Source organism: Taudactylus pleione, unplaced genomic scaffold (genome assembly GCF_031769625.1).
Source record: "Taudactylus pleione unplaced genomic scaffold, aTauple2 ptg000156l, whole genome shotgun sequence".
Classification (NCBI taxonomy): domain Eukaryota; kingdom Metazoa; phylum Chordata; class Amphibia; order Anura; family Myobatrachidae; genus Taudactylus; species Taudactylus pleione.
In genome coordinates, this window is record NW_028284558.1 from 8,255,304 (window position 1) to 8,280,559 (window position 25,256).

Below are 25,256 nucleotides of genomic sequence, written 5' to 3' on the forward strand. Positions count from 1 at the left end.
AAGCTGGTGTGGAACAACACATCCCATCTTGCCCTACTACAGTTTTAGCATTCCCCTAATAACAAAACTGTGGCAGGGCATGCTGGGATGTGTAGTTCCACAGTGGGGGGGGGGCGCATATTCAATACCCCAGGCTTACACAGTACAATTAAACTTAAAATAAATATTTTTATAGTGAAATCATTTTTAGGAGTATTCAAACATTGTATAAAGTACAAAAAATAAACAATATTCAGTATAGCTTTAAAATTTACAATATTTGTCTAATAAATATTTAATATCATAGGAAAGGGTTACACTGTGGAATTCCTTACCATGTGATGTAGTGATGTAATATACAGGTATAGGCTCTCTGAATTAGTCCAAATAAACGTCCAGTGATAACTCCGTCTCATATCCAGATCTCCCAGACACCCTATACAAAGCAAGTAGCCACTAGCCAACAGTCAAGCAAGATCGCCCCAGTTACAAGCATACATCCCAACTGTCTGAACTGAGGGGGTCATTCAGACCCGCTCGCAAGCGGGTCGATGTTCCCCCACTGCGCATGCGCACGATGGAGGGAGCTCCGTCGTACGCATGCGCGAGACCCGGCGAGCGACGGGCTCTCCATCACTCCGGGTCTCGCACCAAAGGGGGCGTGCTGTCGATGTTGATTGACAGCACGCCCCCTTTGGTGGGCGTGCCGGGGGTGTGCCTGTCAGACGGAGGCGTTCCCATGGGAATGCCTACCGTCTCAAGCCGGCCCCATTGACATCACTAGTGATGTCAGTGGGAGTGATTTTGGCTCTGATAGAGCCAAAATCACTCCAGGGCTTGTGGCAGCGAGACCCTACCGCAGGGTCTCTGTCGCAAGCCCGCGACCATCGGAGGCTCCTGTTTTATGTCCTCTAATTTTTTTAGACTAGGAACTCATTTTTTAGACTAGGAACTCGTTAAATATATACTTATATATGTTTTGAGAATCAGTATGTAATTTCGGTGGCTGTTTAGCCGCAGTCCGACGCGTCGAAATCCTTACAACAGAAGGTAAGTACTCTAACCCTCCCCTCTCCCTATCCTAACCCTCCCTTAGTGGTGCCCAACCCTAACCTCCCCCTAGTGCCTAACCCTAACCTCCCCCCATTAGTTTCTAAACCTAACCCCCCCCCTCCCCACACCCTAAACCTAACCCTCCTGGGGAGGTGCCTAACCCTAACCCCTGCTAGTGGTGCCTATCCCTAACCCCCCCTTTCCCTACCCTAACCCTCCCGGGGGTGCCTAACCCTCCCCTCCCATAGCTAAATGCTAAGACACCCACTTACCCATGTTTGGTATGCCGGGTGTCGTGATTTAGTAGTGAGGCTAATGATAGGCATCGGGATTTCGACACCTATCTTTAGTTCCATGTCGAGATGTGGATGTCGGGATATCGGCGGGCGGGATAGCGACTGCCGGTATCCTTACTACATCCCATGTGATATAGATATACTGCTCCTACTTTATATATCAGTGCTGCCACATTGCTATTTCAGTTGTAAATAAACAATAAGGGCCCGACCATGTGCACAGAGAGTTAACTTTAACCCAGGTTATCAATTAAAGTATATATTGTCTATATTAGGTTACTGGGACATTCTCCTAATGTTTAAAGAATGTTGTTATTTTAGAATAGGGAATAGTCAATTAGAAAAAAGTTAATAGCTTGTGTTATTGTAATTTGTGCTTTATTATATGTTTATTATTTATTGAACTAAACCTACAGCATTATTCTATAGCAGTGACCCATTACAGTAAATTTGGGTTACTAGAAAAAAATGTACTGTAGATTGCTTTGCATATGTTTTGTCTCCCATTGCCTGTGTTTGGGTGGGGAACCATTGCCTCTCTGCAAGGTGTGTTGTGAGTTAGGAATTGCTGCCAGCTAACACACACACCACACTATTTGTATCTTTACACATCTCAGAATTGCTCCATCTACCTCTGATGCTAAATTACATGTGCATCTGTGGTATATTATATAAAACTAACACTGGCCTATAACAGATAGCTGTGAACAATATTTTCCTGTGTTGTGAACATAATGAGAGCACATGTATGAAGATCAGAAGGTTCCAATACCATGCTGGCACAGTATACTGTGTGTGTGTGTCATTGATGAGAATTTGGGACAGCAGTTGTTTATATAAATGTTCAATGATTTGTTATGCAATGTTTGGATAGTGCTGTGATATTTTTCATGTAAGTTATTGACAAAATACATGGTTTTCTTTAGTATTGAATTTTGTGAACATTATTTAAAATTGTAATTTATTTTTAGAAGCTACAATACTTTGTTTGTGTTTTTTGTCCTTATGCATAGGAGTTTGGTATTGCAATATAGTTGGTTTTGGAGTAACCATGATTGATATATGTAGTGCGAAAATTGTTCACAATTTTGTTTTAGATTATTTTGTAATGCAAGTATTTTGTATAGAGCATAGGAAAGGGTAACACTGTCTGGAATCCCTTATAATGTGACAAGGTGATAGAATTGTAGAGTCACAAACCGGCTGTATAAATACTATCTTAAGCAGGCATTGTCACATTGTCACATAATTTGCTGAAAGCCTTTCTGTACAAGGGTCCAATTTATCACTGGTTGCAGAGAAGTGCACATTGCTACGATAAGGAATGATCTTTCGGGGCTGTTTGCTTGCTGAGACAGTGTCTCTGATAAGAGACCGTCCTGGTGAAGTATAAAATGGAAAGTTGGCAATAGCTACTGTATCAGGTGGACGAGCTACAAAAAGCTTGCTTTTCGAAAGTTGACAAATTAGTGAAAACTGCAGTCCTTGCACTATCTTACGTTACTTAGCTAAATGCAGGAGATATGTCCTGATTTCAGCAAATTGTTAAGATGCAATAAACTTGATAAGTAGGTCCCTTAGCGGTCTGTTTACTAAGCCTTGGATGTAGAGAAAGCAAATGGATATAAAGTACCAGCCAACCAGCTCCTAACTGTCATTTTTCAAACACAGTGAGGTCTATTTACTAAGCAGTGTTAGGAGACAGAGTGAAAAGTGATAAGGTGCCAGCCAATCCGCTCCCAACTGTCATTTTTCAAACACAGCCTTTGAGATGGCAGTTGGGTGCTGATTGGATGGCACTTTTCACTCTGTCTCCTAGCACTGCTTAGTAAATAGACCCCACAAGTCTGTTACATGGCAGTTAGGAGCTGATTGACTGGTACTTTATCTCCATTCACTTTATCTCCACCCAATGCTTAGTAATAGACCTCTTAATCTTTACCAATATAATAAGAATATTGTGTCTGTCTGTTTGTTCCAAGTTGGCTCAAAAACTATTAAACCGATTTTCAGGAAAACTACATAGTTTTGCAGTGGAAACGCCAAGAAATAACCTGCACATTGTTTCATCTTGATTGATCAAGGTAAAATTGAGCAATAACAAAAATAAAATGTATTGACATCATCAATGCTAGAGATAGGTGTGACACAACGTACGCGGCCGGTAAGGGGTGGGGAGAATGCGGGAGGCCCGCGTTCACTTGAATAAGATAGGCTCCATAGCACTCTGTGCACAGGACACACAATGACAGTAGTGATTTCATCATAGTCGAAACCGCGGGCAACAGCGTCTAGAAATAAACATATTTTATAATTCCATGGCATTAATTATATGGGAAAGCTTTTAGATGATGTTATTGTGCCTTTAAAAGTATAGATGAGCGGTTCGGTTTTGGCACGGATCTTCCAGCCAAATTTGGATATCAGAATGAGGCTAAACATAATCTTTCACCAACATCTGTGCCGAGATGTCCGTGAAAGATGACATTTTGCCTCTTTCTGAGATCCAAACTTGCCAGGAAGATCCGAGCCAAAACCGAACTGCACATGTCTATATAAAAGGTACGGGGAACATGATGATGGATGTGCTAGCTGGATCTAGAAAGACATACGGAATTACCATGGCTGAATATCAATAAACATAACTGTATGAGCAAGTGAACTGACATTGGGTGTGCCGAGAAAGCAGACCAGACTTGTTGGCCACTTATCACTCCCTTCTATGCTTTTGCAGTTTGGAAAGATGTACTTATTGGATAGAGTCCAGCACAGTAAGTGTAGTAAAATAACATCAGGTTCGTAGTTTTATGAAATTACATTAATATGCCAATTAGTAAATATCTTTATTCTCTTGAGTGCAAAATTGCAGCCATTGTGTAAGCAAGGCAAAATGAATTAGAGAACACTACAGGATGCAATAATCTCTCCCGTTTTCTTATAAAAGTAATGGGCTAAAATGGCGTATCTGCTTCATTAAAGACAGCACATAATCCTGTTATTATGATGGCAATAAGGGAAGACACAGTTATTTATATAATGCTCCTCTTCTTTGTTATATAAAAACCTCCTCTATACCCCTGGTAATTGATACTTACCTCTATAGGAATCCAGGATCATCCCCTGCACTAAATCTAAGGTTTAACTGCACAAAAACAAGCAAATAAAAAAAACCGTGTCTGGATCAAGGGAGTCCCACACAATAATATAGCCAGGGCAGCCGGATCTGTGTTCCTATCCTGTGCATTGGGTCTTCTCATACTTTCGATTCTTTCCTTCTTTTCGCTACAGATGTTTCTTTTTGTACTGTAGCTTCAGTCGCACCAAATAGCCCCTCTCAGTGTGTCAGGTCCCGTGCGACTCGGCTGCACCAATCATCTTTTACACTCAAAATGTGCTTCTTATTTGCATAAATGAAATAATTTGCAGGGACAAAACGACATTGTTAGCTTACACTAATCAATGTGCGACATTTTTACGCCTGTGTGTATCTGAGTCTGAATCTGTGTAAAAAGGGTTCTGAGGCACGCTTCCGCAGCTTTTCCTCACACTGAGTGCTGTAGAGCTTCATCTGCGACTTTGTACATGTGTAAAACCAATTATGTTGCCATTAACGCCACTGGTACACTGTAAGTGACTATTTGCTGCATCTGCAATGCGTCTAAGGAGCAAATGAAAAGAAAAATACAGTACACTATTCCTCTTGGAGGACACATCTGTACCTTTAACTCCCTCCTTGTCTCCCCCTAATCACCTCTCTTCATCTCTCTCCTCACCTGCTTCATATCTAAAATTAATCTATGCATCATGATATTGACTTGCTCAACCCACCCCACTCATTCCTTTCCCCTACTGTCTCTCCCACCCTCCCTCTCCAACAAGCCCACCCTGACTTCCTTCCAGAGGTACAAAGGGATATTGGACTCTGAGCACAGGCTGATCACCTGTGTAATATTTATAGGCCCCCATTTACTAACAAATTTTATCACAAAAATGAGTGATACATTTCACTGTGTATGATAAATGGTGCTCCAGCCAATCAGCTCCCAACTGTCAACTGTTAGAAAAATGACAGTTGGGAGCTGATTGGCTGGAGCACCATTTATCATACACAGTGAAATGTATCACTCGTTTTGGTGATAAGTTAGTAAATGGGGGCCATTGTACGGTAAAAAAAACCCCCTTAATACTGGGTCCAGAGTGGAGGTGCATCCAAAAGTAAATGCATACACTTCCAAAAACAAATTGGCAAAGATGAAAAAATTACTCTATAGTTGGGGCAGCAGCAATTAAGTGGTATTTAGAGTGGGAGCAGTGTTAAGGCAGTTTATGGAGAGGAAAGTGTTGAGGCAGTATTTGGGGGAGGGAAGCAGTATTTGGTTTAGGCAGTAATTGGAGGGGGAACAGTGTCAGGGCAGTTTTTGGAGGGTGAGCAGTGACGGGCCGTTTTTCAGGGGGTGAGCATTATTGGGGTAGTTCTCGGAGGAGTGAGCAGTGATAGGGCTCTTTTTGGAAAGAGAGCAGTATTGGGGCAGTGTTGGGAGGGGGGAGCATTGCTGGGGTAGTAATGGGACATACACTTAAGTGCATCTGTAAAATAGATTGCAATATCTATATATACTGTGTATGTATATATATATATATATATATATATATATATATATATATACAGTCAGGTGCATAAATATTGGGACATTGACAGAATTTTCATATTTTGGCCTCTATTCCACAATGGCTTTGAAATGAAACAAACAAGATGTGCTTTAACTGCAGACTTTCAGATTTAATTTAAGGGTAAATACATCCAAATCAGGTGAACGGTGCAGGAATTACAACGGTTTCTATATGTGCCTCCCACTTTTTAAGGGGCCAAAAGTAATGGGACTATCAACTCAAAAGCTATTTCGTGGACAGGTGTGGGCTATTCCCTCGTTATTTCATTATCAATTAAGCAGGTAAAAGGTCTGGAGTTGATTCTAGGTGTGACATTTGCATTTGGAATCAGTTGCTGTCGACACTCAATATGAGAACCAAAGAGCTGTCACCATCAGTGAAGCAAGCCATCATTAGGCTGAAAAATCAAAACAAACCCATCAGAGAGATAGCGAAAACATTAAGTGTGGCCAAATCAACTGTTTGGAACATTTTCAGAAAGAAAGAACGCACCGGAGAGCTCAGCAACACCAAAAGACCCGGAAAACCATGGAAAACAACTGTGGTGGATGACAGAAGAATTATTTCCCTGGTGAAGAAAAACCCCTTCACAACAGGTGGCCAAATCAAGAACACTCTCCAGGAGGTAGGTGTATATGTGTCAAAGTCAACAATCAAGAGAAGACTTCACAAGAGTGAATATAGAGGGTTCACCACAAGATGTAAACCATTGGTGAGCCACAAAAACAGGAAGACCAGATTAGAGTTTGCCAAACAGCATCTAAAAAAGCCATTACAGTTCTGGAACAACATCCTATGGACAGATGAGACAAAGATCAACTTGTACCAGAGTGATGGGAAGAGAAGAGTATGGAGAAGGAAGGAACTGCTCATGATCCAAAACATACCACCTCATCAGTGGCATGTATGGCTGCCAATGGAACTGGTTCCCTTGTATTTATTGATGATGTGACTGCTTACAAGAGCAGCAGAATGAATTCTAAAGTGTTTCGGGCAATATTATATGCTCATATTCAGTCAAATGCTTCAGAACTCATTGGACGGCGCTTCACAGTGCAGATGGACAATGACCCGAAGCATACTACAAAAGCAACCAAAGAGTTTTTTTAGGCTAAAAAGTGGAATGTTATGCAATGGCCAAGTCAATCCACTTACCTGAATCCGATTGAGCATGCATTTCACTTGATGAAGACAAAACTGAAGGGAAAATGCCACAAGAACAAGCAGGAACTGAAGACATTTGCAGTAGAGGCCTAGCAGAGCATCACCAGGGATGAAACCCAGCGTCTGGTGTTGTCTATGCGTTCCAGACTTCAGGCTGTAATTGCCTGCAAAGGATTTGCAACAAAGTATTAAAATGTGAAAGTTAGATTTAGGATTGTTTAGTTTGTCCCATTACTTTTGGCCCCTTAAAAAGTGGGAGGCACATATAGAAACCGTTGTAATTCCTACACCGTTCACCTGATTTGGATGTAATCACCCTCAAATTAATGGTGCATACACACGATCAGATTTTTCCTTCAGATATGAACGATAACGATTTAAAAATCGTTCAGTCGTTCATATCTGAAGGAAAATCGTTCATATCTGACATGCCTGAACGATGGACGATCAACGATGCGCGTTCCCGATGGTCAGATAACAATTTCTGACATCTGATGTGTTTGCAGTCAGACTTGGACGATTCCATTCATTTTAATGCAGTCAAAAATCGTTCAATCGTTCAAATCGTTCAAATCGTTCAGATCGTTTAATCGTTCAATCGTTCATCTGACAAATCTGACAAGTCTGACAAATCTGACCGTGTGTACGCTCCATAAATCTGAAAGTCTGCAGTTAAAGCACATCTTGTTTGTTTCATTTCAAAGCCATTGTGGTGGTGTATAGAGGCCAAAATATGAAAATTCTGTCAATGTCCCAATATTTATGCACCTGACTGTATATATATATATCATACACAAAAAAAAGGACTTAGAGGGCACAAAAGAATCAATTGTTTTTCATTACAACAATTATATGCTGAACAAAAGTTCTTTTTAGTAATGAGCATTCAAAGTCAAATCAACTTGTCACCAATTAAGAGATTCTTTTAACAGACAGTCCAGTTCAGACTATTTCCTCTGTTTAAAAGTGTCATAAATCCGATGTCTTGTCTTGTGAAACCCATGATTGAATTGAAGGATTTCTGTATATATAACTATAAAATGGATACTTTTAATAGGTAAACACAATTTCAATTGAAATGTAATATATCTGACAGTCCTATTTTTTTCTCTTATATAAGGTTCCTATAATATTAATAAATTAGGAAGGAGGATAGCTGTTGTGTTAGCTATACAAAATCCTGGAGTGGTTCGGGGTAATAATCAATAGTCACATTTTTTAAACTTAATTTAGTCACTGGACTGTGTTAATTGGGGACCTACAGTAAGGGCCATTTTTAGCTATTAGGATTTCTGTAGTAGTAGGAATATTAGCCATCCAAATTTGTTATAAATGTCAACATTTATTGACAAACCATGCTTGACAATGTTGGCGGCTAAGTTACGGCCGCTGACACATAAGCAACTATATTGCTATATGACTATTTGAAAAATGCTATGTTCGGTAGTGTCAGCGGCCAAGTTATGGCCACTGAAACACAAATAACCACGTTATCATTTTGGAAGAATATACCTAATAAATTATGGCCGCTGATACGCAAACAACTACCTTTCTATGCGACCATATGGGAATGTTATACCCTTAGTGTCGGCGGCCAAGTTATATCCGCAGGGACGCAAGCAACTGTTTTGCTATGCGACGATCCGGAGGTGTGGGTCATGTTCCACGGAGCCAATTATGTGCTGGGCTGAAGGTTGCTAAGCGACGGATATGCCCGGTCACCTAGGGGGAGCCATAATTACGAGGATCGGGAGGTATTTGGGCCGTAGGATTTGCTTGGATATGTGTGAGGTGATCCTTGCATTTGGTGCACAGTTGGTGGTGCCGTGTGGCTGGCCCCACAAACATTATTGGAATGTTAATTAATCTGGTGCCGAGTAACCTGCCTTATACAGATTACACCTGTTGGAATGTAAACAAAGCTGTTGCCGAGCAATTTGCCTGGAAAACGACAGATCTCCATATGAGCCTGCAAATAGGCGGGCGATCAGTGGCGTATATATACTGGGTGCAGTGTGTGCGTGGGGTACACGGGCCCCCAGGTCCAGGGGGGCCCCCGCACCTCACACACTGCACCCATATTATTTTAGACTTACCTGTCCGTGGTCCCGCGTCGGGTGTCTGCGCTGCTCAGAACACTGGAAAATGGCTGCCGTAGCCATTTTTCTGGTGTTCTGCGCATGCGCAGTAGACACCGGGCATTAGAGTGTTCCCGCAGTCTACTGCACATGCACAGAACGCCAGAACAATGGCTGCCATGGCCATTTTCCGACATTCTGCGCATGCGCAGTAGACTCCGGGCACACTCTAGTACCCGGAGTCTACTGAGGCTCCGGTGGCTGGCTAGCCGCGTCAAGCGGCTGCCGGCCACCGGGGAGAGAGGAGGGGGCCTTGCACGGGGAGTGCACACGGGCCCCATCCTCTCTTAAAACACCCCTGCGGGTGATGTAATTAAGGGTATATTCTATTTGTAAATGGTATATAGGAATATGTGGTCTAAGGAGAGGAAATTAATAAGCAGCCAGCCAATTCAAGGCAAAGTTATAGTTATGGAAATGGAGCACAATGGGAGATATATTAAATTTAAGAGCACTAATAAACAGGAAGTGATGTCATTCCCATTTGGGAATATAAGGGTGGAAAGTAACAGCACAGCTCATTACAGCTTGATCTTGATAGAGCCGAGCACGGTTTGGGAATTGTATCCAGTAAAAAGTAAGTATGTTGCAGTCTCTCAGTTCAATCTGGGTTATATGTTATTGAATTGTAGCAGGTGCTTTACCTTTTAGGTTCTAAATGAAACTTCATATATTGTAATGAATGATTTTAGCCAAGTACTTATTGTACCAATTGTTGTGTATAAGAAACATTGTCCCTGCAGTATGATGGTTTTGTATTGTGTATTGTAATACATTATGGATTTTTAATATATTGTAGTGATATTAAGGGGTCTAGTTACTAAGCAGTGTTAGGAGACAGAGTGAAAAGTGATAAGTCTGTGATAAGGTGCCAGCCAATCAGCTCCCAACTGTCATTTTTCATACACAGCCTGTGAGATGACAGTTGGGAGCTGATTGGCTGGCACCTTATCACAGACTAATCACTTTTCTATCTGTCTCTTAACACTGCTTAGTAACTAGAGCCCTAATTATTTAAATATCAATTCATTTAATTTATGATATAGATTTTATTCTGTTTCGATTGTATTATATGGAGTTTTTTAATGTTTAGGTTGTCCATAGTGACTTCAATTGGCGAGAGTTCTATTGATCTACATATATCAATTTGCCAGGTTCCTTTTTTTGAAATGTATTCTCCAAAATTGGTATGTATAAGAAACTGGACATTATAGGTATATTCCTTTTAATAAGACCCCATACCGATATTTAGAGTTCACCACTCTTTTCTTTTAAAGTATACCCCTGATGATGTCCTAACAGACGAAACGCGTTGGTTTGCGGAGTGAATCCATCACTCAGAGAGATAGAATATTTGTATACTGGATTCTAGTCCTATAAAGGGAATAACAGGATATTGCTTGTCAAAAAATTTGACACTTCATAAAAAATATTGTGCAACAAATCTAACAGTTGGCCATTGTGCCATTGTTTTGGGTGTTCTCTGGTGAGCGGATCTTTTTTAGATAAATTATTTTGGATCATATGGAATCTACTATCAACAGCATCGGATTTATGACACTTTTAAACAGAGGAAATAGACTGTGAACTGGATTGTCTGTTAAAAGAATCTCTTTATTGGTGACAAGTTGATTTGACTTTGAATCCTCATTACTACAAATAACTTTTGTTCAGCTTATAATTATTGTAATGAAACACAATTGATTATTTTGTGCCTTTTTTGTGTATGAATTGATAAGTGCATTCCCACCAACAGGGGTTCAACTTGAGGTGCAGCATTTTATGTCCTAGCGCAAAATAAGAGCATTCTTTTCATATATATATATATATATATATATATATATATATATATATATATATTAGGGGTGAGCGGGTTCGGATTTCTGAAATCCGAACCCCCCCGAGCCCCCCCGATCCGAGTCCGATCCGAGTCAGGCTCGACTTTTCCCGCCTGACTCGGATCTGAAATCGAGGCAAAACGTCATCATCCCGCCTTCCGAGTCTCGCGGGTTTTGGATCCTATATAAGGTACCCGCGTCGGCGCCATTTTCTCACTCGGCTGTGGACAGTGAAGAGGGAGGGTGGGAGTTAGGGCTGTGTAGTGTAGTGTAGTGTAGTGTAGTGCTGCTGTTGTCCACTACTTCAAAGTCCATAGGGGCTGGCTGTGTTGTGCTGTGCTGCTGTTGTTAATAGGGGCTGTGTCCACTACTTCAAAGTCCATAGGGGCTGGCTGGACTGTGTTGTGCAGTCAGTTCTCCATAGGGGCTGTGTCCACTCCAAAGTCCTGTGCAGTGTCCCAGTCCTAAAGGGGTGCTGTAGTGTTGTCCAGGGGGTGCTCTGTCCATCAGGGGTGCTCCCCCCAAGTGCTAAAAAAATAAAATATTTTCTGTGTTTGTGAATTGTGTGCGCAGTAGCCGCACGTGCATCAACAAAGTAGTGCCAAGCGTGCGCCTGTGTCATAAGTAAAAGGCCGGCTGGCTTGACCGTTAAAGGGTGCTGTAACCCCCAAAGTACACTCCAGTCCAAACCAAAAAAAAAAATATTTTCTGTGTTTGTGAATTGTGTGCGCAGTAGCCGCACGTGCATCAACAAAGTAGTGCCAAGCGTGCGCCTGTGTCATAAGTAAAGGGCCGGCTGGCTTGACCGTTAAGGGTGCTGTAACCCCCGAAAGTACACTCCAGTCCAAACCAAAAAAAAAAATATTTTCTGTGTTTGTGACTTGTGTGCGCAGTAGCCGCACGTGCATCAACAAAGTAGTGCCAAGCGTGCGCCTGTGTCATAAGTAAAGGGCCGGCTGGCTGGACCGTTAAAGGGTGCTGTAACCCCCAAAGTACACTCCAGTCCAAACCAAAAAAAAAATTATTTTCTGTGTTTGTGAATTGTGTGCGCAGTAGCCGCACGTGCATCAACAAAGTAGTGCCAAGCGTGCGCCTGTGTCATAAGTAAAGGGCCGGCTGGCTTGACCGTTAAAGGGTGCTGTAACCCCCAAAGTACACTCCAGTCCAAACCAAAAAAAAAATTATTTTCTGTGTTTGTGAATTGTGTGCGCAGTAGCCGCACGTGCATCAACAAAGTAGTGCCAAGCGTGCGCCTGTGTCATAAGTAAAGGGCCGGCTGGCTTGACCGTTAAGGGTGCTGTAACCCCCGAAAGTACACTCCAGTCCAAACCAAAAAAAAAAATATTTTCTGTGTTTGTGAATTGTGTGCGCAGTAGCCGCACGTGCATCAACAAAGTAGTGACAAGCGTGCGCCTGTGTCATAAGTAAAGGGCCGGCTGGCTTGACCGTTAAGGGTGCTGTAACCCCCGAAAGTACACTCCAGTCCAAACCAAAAAAAAAATTATTTTCTGTGTTTGTGAATTGTGTGCGCAGTAGCCGCACGTGCATCAACAAAGTAGTGCCAAGCGTGCGCCTGTGTCATAAGTAAAGGGCCGGCTGGCTTGACCATTAAAGGGTGCTGTAACCCCCGAAAGTACACTGCAGTCCAAACCAAAAAAAAAATTATTTTCTGTGTTTGTGAATTGTGTGCGCAGTAGCCGCACGTGCATCAACAAAGTAGTGCCAAGCGTGCGCCTGTGTCATAAGTAAAGGGCCGGCTGGCTTGACCGTTAAGGGTGCTGTAACCCCCAAAGTACACTCCAGTCCAAACCAAAAAAAAAATTATTTTCTGTATTTAGCCGCACGTATATATCAAATCGATATAACATAAATGGAGGACCAAACTTTCTCCGATAAAAATAAAATAGAGAAAGATCAAGAACCACTTCCTCCTAGTGCTGAAGCTGCTGCCACTAGTCATGACATAGACGATAACATGCCATCAACGTCGTCTGCCAAGGCCGATGCCCAATGTCATAGTAGAGGGTACATACAATCCCAAATGACAAAGTTCAGGAAAATGACCTTGAAAAAAACATTTAAATCAGCTGAAGAGAAACGTAAACTTGCCAATATCCCATTTACGACACGGAGTGGCAAGGAACGGCTAAGGTCGATCCCTAGTATGTTCATGACTAGTGGTTCAGCTTCACATGACGATGGAAGCCCTCCTCCCACTAAAAAATCAAAAGAGTTAAGCTGGCAAAAGCACAGCGAAGAACTGTGCTTTCTAAGAAGATATCACAAATCCCCAAGGAGAGTCCAAGTGTGGTGGTGGTTGCGATGCCTGACCTTCCCAGCACTGGACGGGAAGAGGTGGCTCTTTCCACCATTTGCACGCCCCCTGCAAGTGCTGAAAGGAGCACCCACAGTCCACTTGCTGATATGCAAATTGAAGATGTCACTGTTGAAGTACAACAGGATGAGGATACTGGTGTAGCTGGCGCTGAGGAGGAAGTTGGCGAGGAGGATTCTGATGGTGATGTGGTTTGTTTAAATCAGGCTCCGGGGGAGACAGTTGTTGTCCGTGGGATGAAAAAGCCCATCACGGTCATGCCTGGGCAGAAGACCAAACATTCCACCTCTTTGGTCTGGCAATATTTCTATCCAAATCCGGACAACAACTGTCTTGCCATATGTACCATATGTAAAGGTGAAATAAGTAGGGGTAGAGACGTCAACCACCTAGGAACATCCTCCCTTATACGGCACCTGCAGCGCGTTCATATAAAGTTACTGTCAAGTTCAGAAACTTTGGCTAAGACCGTAAGCAGTCCAGGGACACCTAAATCCCGTTGTCCTGTTGTATCCAAGCGCCTGCAAACCACACCGTCAACTCCCTCCTCGTCAATTTCCTCCTTAGTCAGGATCGGAAGTAGTCCTGCAGGCCATGTCACTGGCATGACTGACTCTCCTATCCGGGATTCCTCCAGAGGATCCTGCTTTGCTACGCCTACTGCTGCCGCTGCTGCTGTTGCTGCTGCTGGGTGTCATTCATCATCCCAGAGAGGAAGTAGGAACACCACTACTTTTACTAAACAATTGACCCTCCAACAGTCCTTAGCGAGGAGGATGAAGTACGACAGCAGTCATCCTGAAGCAAAACGTATAACTGAGGCCTTGACTGCTATGTTGGTGTTAGACGTGCGTCCGGTATCCGCCATTAGTGCAGTGGGATTTAGACAATTGATGGAGGTAGTGTGTCCCCGGTTCCAAATCCCGTCTAGATTCCACTTCACTAGGCAGGCGATACCGAGACTGTACAGAAACGTCAGAAAAAGTGTCCTCAGTGTCCTGAAAAATGCCGTTGTACACAATGTCCACTTAACCACGGACATGTGGACAAGTGGAACAGGGCAGACTAAGGACTATATGACTGTGACAGCCCACTGGGTAGATGTATCACCTTACGCAGCAACAGCAGCAGCGTCACCAGTAGCAGCATTTCAGAAACGCCAGCTCGTTACAAGGCAGGCTACGCTGTGTATCACCGGTTTCAGTAAGAGGCACACCGCCGACAACCTCTTAGAGAAACTGAGGGAAATCATCGCCCAGTGGCTTACCCCACTTAGACTCTCCTGGGGATTTGTGATATCTGACAACGCCACCAATATTGTGCGGGCATTACATCTGGGCAAATTCCAGCACGTCCCATGTTTTGCTCACACAATAAACTTGGTGGTGCAGAATTTTCTGAAAAGCGACAGGGGCGTGCAGGAGATGCTTTGGGTGGCCCGAAAAATTTCTGGCCACTTTCGCCATTCAGCGACTGCGTGCCGAAGACTGGAGCGCCAGCACACACTCTTGAACCTGCCCCGCCATCACCTGAAGCAAGAGGTTGTGACACGGTGGAACTCAACCCTCTATATGCTTCAGAGGATGGAGGAGCAGCAAAAGGCCATACAAGCCTATACATCCACCTATGACATAGGCAAAGGAGGGGGTATGCACCTGACTCAAGCGCAGTGGAGAATGATTTCCGTGTTGTGCAAGGTTCTCCAGCCCTTCGAACTTGCCACACGTGAAGTCAGTTCAGACACTGCCAGCTTGAGTCAGGTCATTCCCCTCATCAGGCTTTTGCAGAAGCAGCTGGAGAAAGTGAAGGAGGAGCTAAGACGGAGCGATTCCGCTCGGCATGTGGGACTTGTGGATGAAGCCCTTCATTCGCTTTGCCAGGATTCCAGGGTGGTCAATCTGTTGAAATCAGACCACTACATTTTGGCCACCGTGCTCGATCCTAGGTTTAAAGCCTATGTGGTGTCTCTCTTTCCGGCCGACACAAGCCTGCAGAGGTGCAAAGACCTGCTGGTGAACACACTGTCAGCTGAAGCGGAACGTGACACGTCAACGGCTCCTTCTTCATTTTCTCCCGCAACTGGGGCTGCCAGGAAAAAACTTAGGTATCCTAAGCAACCCGCTGGCGGTGATGCAGGGCAGGCAGGACCAAGTTTGGACATCTGGTCCGGACTGAAGGACCTGGCAACAATTTCTGACATGTCTACTGTCACTGCATATGATACTGTCACCATTGACAGAATGGTGGAGGATTACATCGGTGACAGCATCCAAGTAGGCATGTCAGACAGTCCATACCTGTACTGGCAGGAAAAAGAGGCAATTTGGAGGCCCCTGTACAAACTGGCTCTATTTTACCTGAGTTGCCCCCCCTCCAATGTGTACTCCGAAACAATGTTTAGTGCAGCCGGGAACCTTGTCAGCGAAAGGCGTAGGAGGTTGCTTCCACAGAATGTGGAGAAGATGATGTTCATCAAAATGAATTATCAGCTCTTCCAGGGAGACCAGCCTCCAGAAGGTACAGAGGGACCTGTGGTGGTGGATTCAAGTGGGGACGAGTTAATACTTTGTGAGGATGAGGATGTACACACTGAAGAGGGTGAGGAATCGGTGGATGAGGAGGATGAGGATGACATCTTGCCTCCGTAGAGCCAGTTTGTGCAGGGACACATTAATTGCCAGCTTGTTTTGTGGGGGCCCAAACGAACCAATCATTTCAGCCACAGTTGTGTGGCAGACCCTGGCGCTGAAATGATTGGTTTGTTAAAGTGTGCATGTCCTGTTTATACAACATAAGGGTGGGTGGGAGGGCCCAAGGACAATTCCATCTTGCACCTCTTTTTTTTCTTTGCATTATGTACAGTTTGGGGCCTAGTTTTTCTAACTGCCATCCTGTCTGCCACTGCAGTGTCACTCCTAGATGGGTCACGTGTTTGTGCCGCCCACTCGTGTTGCTTAGCATAGTCATCCAGCTACCTCGGTGCAACCTTTTGGACATAAAAACACTATTGTGAGGTGTGAGGTGTTCAGAATAGACTGGAAATGAGTGGAAATTAAGGTTATTGAGGTTAATAATAGCATAGGAGCAGAAAAACCTACAAATTCTGTGATTTTAGCTGTTTTTATGCTTTTTTTCAAAAAAATACAGATCCAAAACACAAAACCCAGAACCCAAAACACGGAAGGGTGGTTTTGGCAAAACCAATCCAGATCCAAAACACGAAGAAAGATCCAGATCCAAAACCAAAACACAAAACACGAAAAGTGGCCGGTGCACACCCCTAATATATATATATATGTATATAAATATATATATGTATCCCTTATTGTCCTGCCATAAGCATCCAATGTTTTGCAATAATTTTAAATCATTTGGTGGAATTTTTGTTATTTTATCTTATTGGCTCATGTAATTGTTACACAATGTTTTTGTGCTTTTCTAATTAGGGTTTTGTTATGCCTGAAGCTAGATGGTAAATAAAAAGAGCAGGATGAAAAGATGGCGCAGCAGCAACTTGTACCGCCGGGACCTGACAGTTTTCGATATTTTACAAGGGAATCTCTTCGAGCAATTGAGAAACGTATTGCAGAGGACAAATATGCACAGTCCAAGCAAGAGGAGGAAGAATGTGCTCCAAAACCAAATAGTGACTTGGAAGCTGGTAAAACCCTTCCATTTATATATGGTGACATCCCACCAGGAATGGTATCAGAACCCCTGGAGGATCTCGACCCATATTATGCTAACCAGAAGGTGAGTGTGAGTCAAGTATGGAATCAATTATTTATTAATTATTATGTGAGGATGGTTGTACCATCATGGTAATCATTTCATTTATAGCGTGACAGAGGAATTGGAGAAAGATATTGCTAGAGGAATGGAGGAAAGTGCCCCAGTCAATCAATTAGTTAATGTTGTACTTATATTCTTCTATTTTTCATAATAGTACCTAAATAGTAGCTTTCAGATATATCAGTCATAGGTACAGTGTAACAGCTACTGTAAAAAGTTTTTAAAAAACAATAGATTTACTGTAAATTGAAACAATTTTTATTTTTATTTAAATGCTCCATTCTTAAATAGTACCCCTCAACTTGCCTGGCGGTGCAGGGCTTCAGATAGAAGCCCTGTTGGAGAAACATTTCTCTACTCACAACCATCCCCATGCTCATCTCCACTGCCTGCCGCATTTGGCCGAAAGATGATTGGGAAGCTCTAGTTTCTGTATCCCTACTACTGTACATTGCAGGACTCCGTAGTGGGAGCCTTGTGAGGAGTCCTGATCTCCAAGCTCCCCATCTGGTCCCTGGACTGGAAGAGAAGCAGCCAGTGATGATTGTCAGCTGTAGATCTCAAGCATAGAAGGGATATGGCTGTGAGTAGAAAAGCTATGTTTACCAGGCAGGACTTCTGTTCAAGATATATTTTAAGAAGGGGACATTTAAATAAAAAAGAATGCTCTGTGCTCCATGGGTCAGCTTTGTATCATAACCATGGGCAGCAAAAATAAATAATTGCCTACTTGATTGAAAGGCTTTTGTAAAAATAGTAATACAGAAGGAGGGGAGGAAACAAAAGCGATATACAGAGTTGTGGGTGGACGAGCACAAGTCAATAAATTAAAGTAATTCGTAGGTAGAGAATCACATTAAAATGATTAGACATCGTGTGCCTTCCAATCATAGGTAATACGGGTCATTTACCTTATACAACCACTGTCAAACACGATAAGATGTACATTTGTTTATTTACCCAAATACATTTGGAATTCTGCATTGCATTACTGTCTTACATCTAGACATGTCCCCTTATAAGATATGAGGCTCACTTATAGAGTAGGTACTGATTTTGTAAATGTATTGTTTTTGTCAGAGCCGTACCTAGACTTTTTGGTGCCCTGTGTCAGAAAGAGCATTGGCGCCCACCCTATTTTTAAATAAGGAGATAACACCCAAAAAAGGCCCATGGCCTCATGGGGAAGGGCCAGGGAAGAGATAGGGGAGGCCAGGAGATGCTGGGGATATAAGAAGAGGAAGCTACAAGTGGGAATGATAATAAACAGAAAATTGATAGGCCCAAACACCGACCCCTGCCCTTCGGTGCCCTGTGCCATGGCACTGGTCGCACTACCCTAGTTACGGCCCTGGTTTTTGTAAATGAATAATCTAATCAACCTATCTGATACTATTCTCCAAACAGAAGCAGCTGCTGCTGCTGTAGTGATTCTTCAATCCTTAAAAAACAAAGACACACAATAAGTACAGAATAAGCAGGGCTGATAATTACTGTGAAGTTATAAATACTTTATACTTTATCTGGGTGTCAAGGTTTTAGCTCTGCTCTCTGTAACCTGAGATGAGCAGTTCGGTTTTACTCTGCTATGGCCAGATCTCAAACGCGGTCCTCAAGGCTATTCAACAGTTCAGGTTTTAGAGATATCCATGATTAAGCACAGGTGGTTAATTCAAATTGACTGAGGTATTAAGTAAGCCACCTGAGCTCAACCATGGTCGACGCAGTCCCTGGGCCTGCCACTCCCAGAAAGCGGGGCGGACACTCCCCCGTTTCTGGGGAGGCCAGCCGACCCCGCACCATCCCTTAAATGCTTCTGCCTGTCAATCAGAGGCATAGAAGGGTCTGTGTGCGACTACGCTGTACCCATTCCGCACAGCAGATAGGACGATGCAATGAACAACGTGGTGCTGTTACATGCAGCATGTAACAACACATTGCACCATTGTACACTGGATCATGCAGTGTGCGCAGCGCTCGCAATATATCGTTACATCGCAGTATCGCTGGGTCACACATCTTATAGTGTGTACCCAACTTTATACTTGAAGTTTGAATTTGTTGTTCATGTAGCAAACATTAAAATACTGCACTATATATAGATGTTAATTTCCTTTACCATCCTGGATGCATTCATTAAATAAACCTGTTACAAAGAGTTAAGCCCCTCCCCATAGTTCCCTTTTGCACCTGTGCTCCAGCGGATTTCTATAGGTACCTGACCAACTCTCCTTTCCCTTTTTTCCCTTCTCTTGTTAACCTCCTCCCCTTATAAACATAATTCATATAGATTTTCTCCAACATTTATTTGTGTTTGTGTTCCCTTGTGTCATACGTCCTGACTATTATTGTCATTACATCATCTATTTTGGAGGGTTTTTTTTGTAGATGTTTGTTTTCACCCTGCTGTTTTTTTTATCCTCTTGTATGTAATCCAAGTTTTCTGAATAAAGACTAAAATAAAAAAATACCATACTACATTATACTATGTAGTCATTTAAGTCTGAACATACTTGCTTTGCCCATATCTTTAGTCTTATCTAATGTTTGAGAAATTATTGCACATTTTTGAACTGTAGAAACAGTTTGAGAACCAGTTCAAGAAGTAGGTTCGCATTATACAAAATGTTGCAGAATTTTGCACATGAATAACAATGTTTTTTAAAAATGATTATTATTATAATTATTTTTTTACTTTAAGAATTAAGGGCCTCATTCAGAGGTGGTCGGAGGATGCAAGCGGTCGCTCAGAAGCTGGGCGGCTGCTTGCATCCTGAACGCCCGCCTCTGTTTCGGTCGTTAGGCTGTGGGTTTACACCCACAGCTCTAACGACCGCTCGGGTGATGGTCGCGATGGTCAGAGACCATAGCGACCATCGGGGCTTACGACGAGACCCTAGGGTAGGGTCTCACTTGTCGTAAGCCCCGGAGAGCTTCTGGCTCTGTCAGAGCCGGAAGCTCTCCCCTGACATCACTAGTGATGTCAGTGGGGCCTCCCCCAAACGGTGGGCGTTCCGATGGGAACGCCTCCGTTTGGGCAGCCACCCCCCCCAGCCCGCCTTCCAAACGGGGCGAGCTGTCAATCAACATTGACAGCTCGCCCCCTTTGGAAAGAGACCCGTTACGACCGGCGCTGTCGGTCGTAGCGGGTCTCACGCATGCGCACCAGGGAGCCGGCTCCCTCGTGCGCATGCGCACTGGCCAAACATCGAGGCGGCCGTGCGGTCGAAGACCCTACGGCCGCCTCTGAATTAAGCCCTAAATGTGCAGTATTTTAGGAAAAATATGGAAAAACTAATTGGTCCGGAAGTGAAAGTAATGAGGACTTTGAAGTAGTGTTTTTCCTGTCTCAATGAGTGAATTAATATCTGGACCAGCAATGCCATAAAAGATCACAGAGGGTGTTTTTACCTTTGGTCATTCTCCAAAGTGAAAAGCGGGTGCCCAATTGTGGGCCAGAACACGGCATCACAGAGTCCCAGACTCCCATAGCAAAATCTGAGGGAGGGCACAGATGTGCCAGTCAACCCTTCTAAAGCTCTTGTTCTCCTCTTCTGAGCATGTGCTAGACAGGGCATTCACAATAACATCCCATGTGGGGCCATTGCCCTACCAGGCCCCCATCACCTCTGGGCCCCATAGCACGCACACCATTATCTTCTAATAAATGAGTACATTGAGTACATTGAGACAAATGAGTACATTGAGACAAAGAAATGTGTGTTCGCATATTCTGCAATTAGTAAGACCCTTATTTTCTTCATCCAGGACTGGACTTAGGGGGTCATTCAGACCCGCTCGTGAGCGTCAGGACGCTTGCAAGTGGGTCGATGTTCCCCACTGCGCATGCGCACGACGGAGGGAGCTCCGTCGTGCGCATGTGCGAGACCTGGGGAGCGACGAGCTTTCTATCGCTCCGGGTCTCGCACCAAAGGGGGCGTGCTATCGATGTTGATTGACAGCACGCCCCCTTTGGTGGGCGTGCCGGGGCGTGCCTGCCAGACGGAGGCGTTCCCATGGGAACGCCTACCGTCTGAAGCCGGCCCCACTGACATCACTAGTGATGTCAGTGGGAGTGATTTTGGCTCTGATAGAGCCAAAATCACTCCAGGGCTTGTGGCAGGGAGACCCTACCACAGGGTCTCCGTCGCAAGTCCGATGGTCGCGATGGTCAAGACCATCGCGACCATCTTTTTGGCCGCTCGCATATGCTGTGGGTGGTCACCCACAGCTATACGAGCGGCCAGGAGGCCACTCCATTTTCATGGAGGAGGGCCCTGATTCAGAGCGAGCGCTCTGGTCAGAGCGTTCAGCTCTGAATCAGGCCCTTAGTTACTAAGAGAATTTTACATAAGTGTTGATATAAATATACAATGTAAAAATATGTATACTCCATAAATTCTCTGTTTGACATTTTGTTTTTTTTTTCTTTTTCAGACCTTTATAGTATTGAACAGAGGGAAGGCAATCTTCCGCTTCAGTGCCACGTCTGCCTTGTACACTTTAACTCCTTTCAACCGTCTCCGTCAAGCAGCTATAAAGATATTGGTGCACTCATATCCTTTATGAGAGGCTCACGGCCGTCCATTTGGTGCTACCTTAGCATTGAGTAATTACAATGAGATGCAGTGGTGAATACCTTAAAGTAGTGATTTTTAACCTTTTTTCACTCTAGGCACACAGAAGAAGAAGCTGAAATTGCCAAGGCACACCAATATATATATATTTTCAATGAGAGGCTTTATCATTTAAAAATGTGATGTAGAATGTTGGTAAATACATGTAATTGTAGTTTAGTTACCACATTTGTATGCATTTACAGGGGCTCCTCCAGTCTACAGTGAAAGATTGAGCCCAGAACGATAAAAAACAAAACACAAACCTCTGCCCAATTACCAGTAATACCTTCCTCACCCTTAATCACCTCTTGGCTGCTGTTGTTATCTTTTGTTAAACTGTCCTCTGTCACAGGTAAGGAGCTGGGTTTCCACCTAAGCTATTGTACAGTATAAAATGTGTTAAAAGTTACAAAGCTGAAATATTTAACACATCTCATAACTTAGGTAGGGACCCTTCTTACCAATGACTGGGGATGGTGAAACATTCACTAATGCACATATTGCACCTATTTTCCCATATAGAGCATATGGGCCCCACATATTCCCACAGTTTGCACACTCACTTGGGGCATATTAATCCACTTTGGCAGACTCCTGCAGATTACTCAAGTGCTTCTCACTTGTGTTGAGCCTTACCAACTGTGTGTCCCAAGCAATGTAAAGACGCGGAGCCCAAAGTGGCCAGTATAAATACGCACCTTGACACCCGCGCGTTGCTAGTGTTTAGGTGTAGTATGTGCTATAAACACAGTAATCACTTACCTGGTTGAAGTTGAAAAAGTAGTATTTAGCACTTTGTTTCTACAGAAAGCAGAGTAGATTTTGCATGCGGTCAAGCGGTATGGGTCTATTTGATCTAACTGTGAAGGGTATTGTGGAGGGTGAAGGGTACTATGTAATAGTAGATGACTTATCCAGAAGGGTAAAAGATGTAAGAAGGGCGTGTAGTCATTATGTTGACACTCAGCGGTATATTTACTAAAGTGCAGGTTTTTTAGAAGTGGAGATGTTGCCAACAGCAACCAATCAGATTGTAGCTATTATTTTTTAGAAGGTGCTAGGTAATTATTAAGTAAAATCTGATTGGTTGCTATGGGCAACATCTCAACTAAAACCCCGGTCTTTAGTAACTATACCCCTCAGCATGTGGATGACGGTCTAAATGTCGACATTCGGCATATCTGGTTTCTATCAGTTTTTGCACTTGGCTAGTAAATAACCTTTCTGTTTTAGAATGCATTTTTGCATATTAATATACGTATCCACATATTGAAATACACATGTAAATACAGCAATGTATTGTTTTTTTTTTTCTTTAAATGCCAGAAATCACATTGTGGGCATCATACAGTTTAATCTGCTGGTGTTCCATAAATGTAGTTTTCTTCCTTTCATGAACGTTGCTCGATTACTGTTCCTATTCAATGTTTTGTGAGTCACAAAAGCTGTTCCAGTTTTCAATAGGTAGTTTTGTTTTACCAGTACATTTTCTGGGAGCTGAAAAAAAATCACATAAAAAAGGCTTATATTTATCTCTCTAGGATAGCAGTTTTTCTAGTGTGATGAAGAAATGCCATTAAATGACAACAGCATCGCAGTTATAGATTTTCCGTATTTATTTTACTTGATACAATATTGTAACAAAATATTAATGTGCAGCTTCCTTGACATGGATTACATTATTCAACATGCTCATAATGTTCACTATTCTCACCAACTGTGTGTTTATGACCATGAGTAATCCTCCGGAATGGGCCAAGAATGTAGAGTAAGTATCTGCAGATAGCATTAAAAGTAAATGGACATCATATTAGAAAAGTAATTCAATATTTATTATTCCTTACAGAGATGCTTTTATCTCTTTATTACTCTGGGATGTTCCACCATTAAATGTTTTTTAAAAAAAATATTTGGCTTCTACATATATTTTACTGGACACTTGACTTTATTTTTCCAGCTTCCATCTGTGTGTAATGCCCTCTTTTGACAGATGTATTTGAGAGAGGCTCCTGGCCATGACTGATGTGATTTAAATGGAACCATCTCGTGCTGGCTGGTGTGTAGTGGATGGGAGTATTTCCCAACCGATGCCAATAAAAACACTTTAACCTCCACCTAAATTCGATATGAAACTGTAACTTCAAGTTTACTTTGTACCTCACCTTCAAATATAAACCCTTACCTTCAGGCATAACTCTCGGTTTAGTAGTACAGTATTACTATTCAACAGCCAGCCAACACATATACAACAGCCAGTCAACAGATATTGGGACTAAATATGCCCTCCCGCCTTATTTTTCCCTGTTCACCTCCCAGTTACACCCTGTCTTCCTTAAGCTGGGTACACACCTATTCGATCAGCAGCTACTTGGGTTAAACTCTCCTGATCAGTGTGTCCCCAGCGTGACCCCCTGTCAGTGGCCTGCAGCCCCGTACCCACTGTGCAGACATAACTCAGTGTGTACAGGCATCTGTGAGATCAGAAGGTCGGATCGGCAAATGTTAAACAGTCCATAAGATGCAAACTCCCAATCCCGATTGTTGCAGGAGCTTTAGAAGCCATTTATCGGCTAAAGGTCCTGCAACAGTACTGCATTAGACCTATACAATCGTTGGCCCGATAACCCTACATCAAGTGATTGGGCTGATGATTGTATAGATGTGTACCCAGCTTTAGTCTGAAAGGTCTCATGAACAGTGACCTCCTCCCTCTTGTTCTTTCTCTGCACTATCCTTGTCCTCCTGGACTTTCCCTGTCATGGTCATTGTGAATGATCCTTTCCTTTTGCCCACCCCAGGGCACTGGCTCATTGAGTGTTTTAATGTCACCCATGAAGATGTCTTATTTCACTGTTTAGTCTATCCCCTTTCACATGGTTGTTTTTGTACTTTCTTTATTGAAGTGGTTGTGATTTCAATATAATTGCTTCTCTGTATGGTACTATGAACACTTGGTGGTGCCATATAAATAAAGGATAACAATAATAACAGAAGTAAGTGACAGCTGCAAAGTGACAAATGTAAACCATTCTGTGTTCCAAGAGGGAGTGTCTGGAACCCAGCAAGCATCAGGGAGAGAGAAGCAGGAAATATTGCTGATAGCAGAGGTGAGATCTACGCAGATGATATAAGACTGACTAGTAGGGGATCTTAGAGTTTGGGTGTAGGGATGTCTGTTATAAGAGGCATCCTTAGTGGACTATGGGGGAGATGCATCAAATCTTCTAAAGAGGAGACGTTGAACATAGCAAACAATCAGCTATCAATTATGTAGTACATTCTGGGAAACTTCAGTTCTTCACTTGCCCTCTTCACCCGCCCTCTTCACCCGCCCTCTTCACCTGCCCTCTTCACCTGCCCTCTTAGGAATG

General features: G+C 43.2%; 1 protein-coding gene across 1 annotated transcript in view; it reads left to right on the forward strand.

Moving 5' to 3' along the window:
* Positions 1–16,972: 16,972 nt before the first annotated feature.
* Positions 16,973–25,256, forward strand: part of LOC148521626 (sodium channel protein type 2 subunit alpha-like) — a 129,568-nt gene continuing 121,284 nt past the window's right edge. Inside the window, 3 exon segments of the mRNA XM_088474833.1 lie at positions 16,973–17,227; positions 21,704–21,822; positions 23,564–23,653. Coding sequence (XP_088330959.1) covers positions 16,973–17,227; positions 21,704–21,822; positions 23,564–23,653 — 464 coding nt within the window.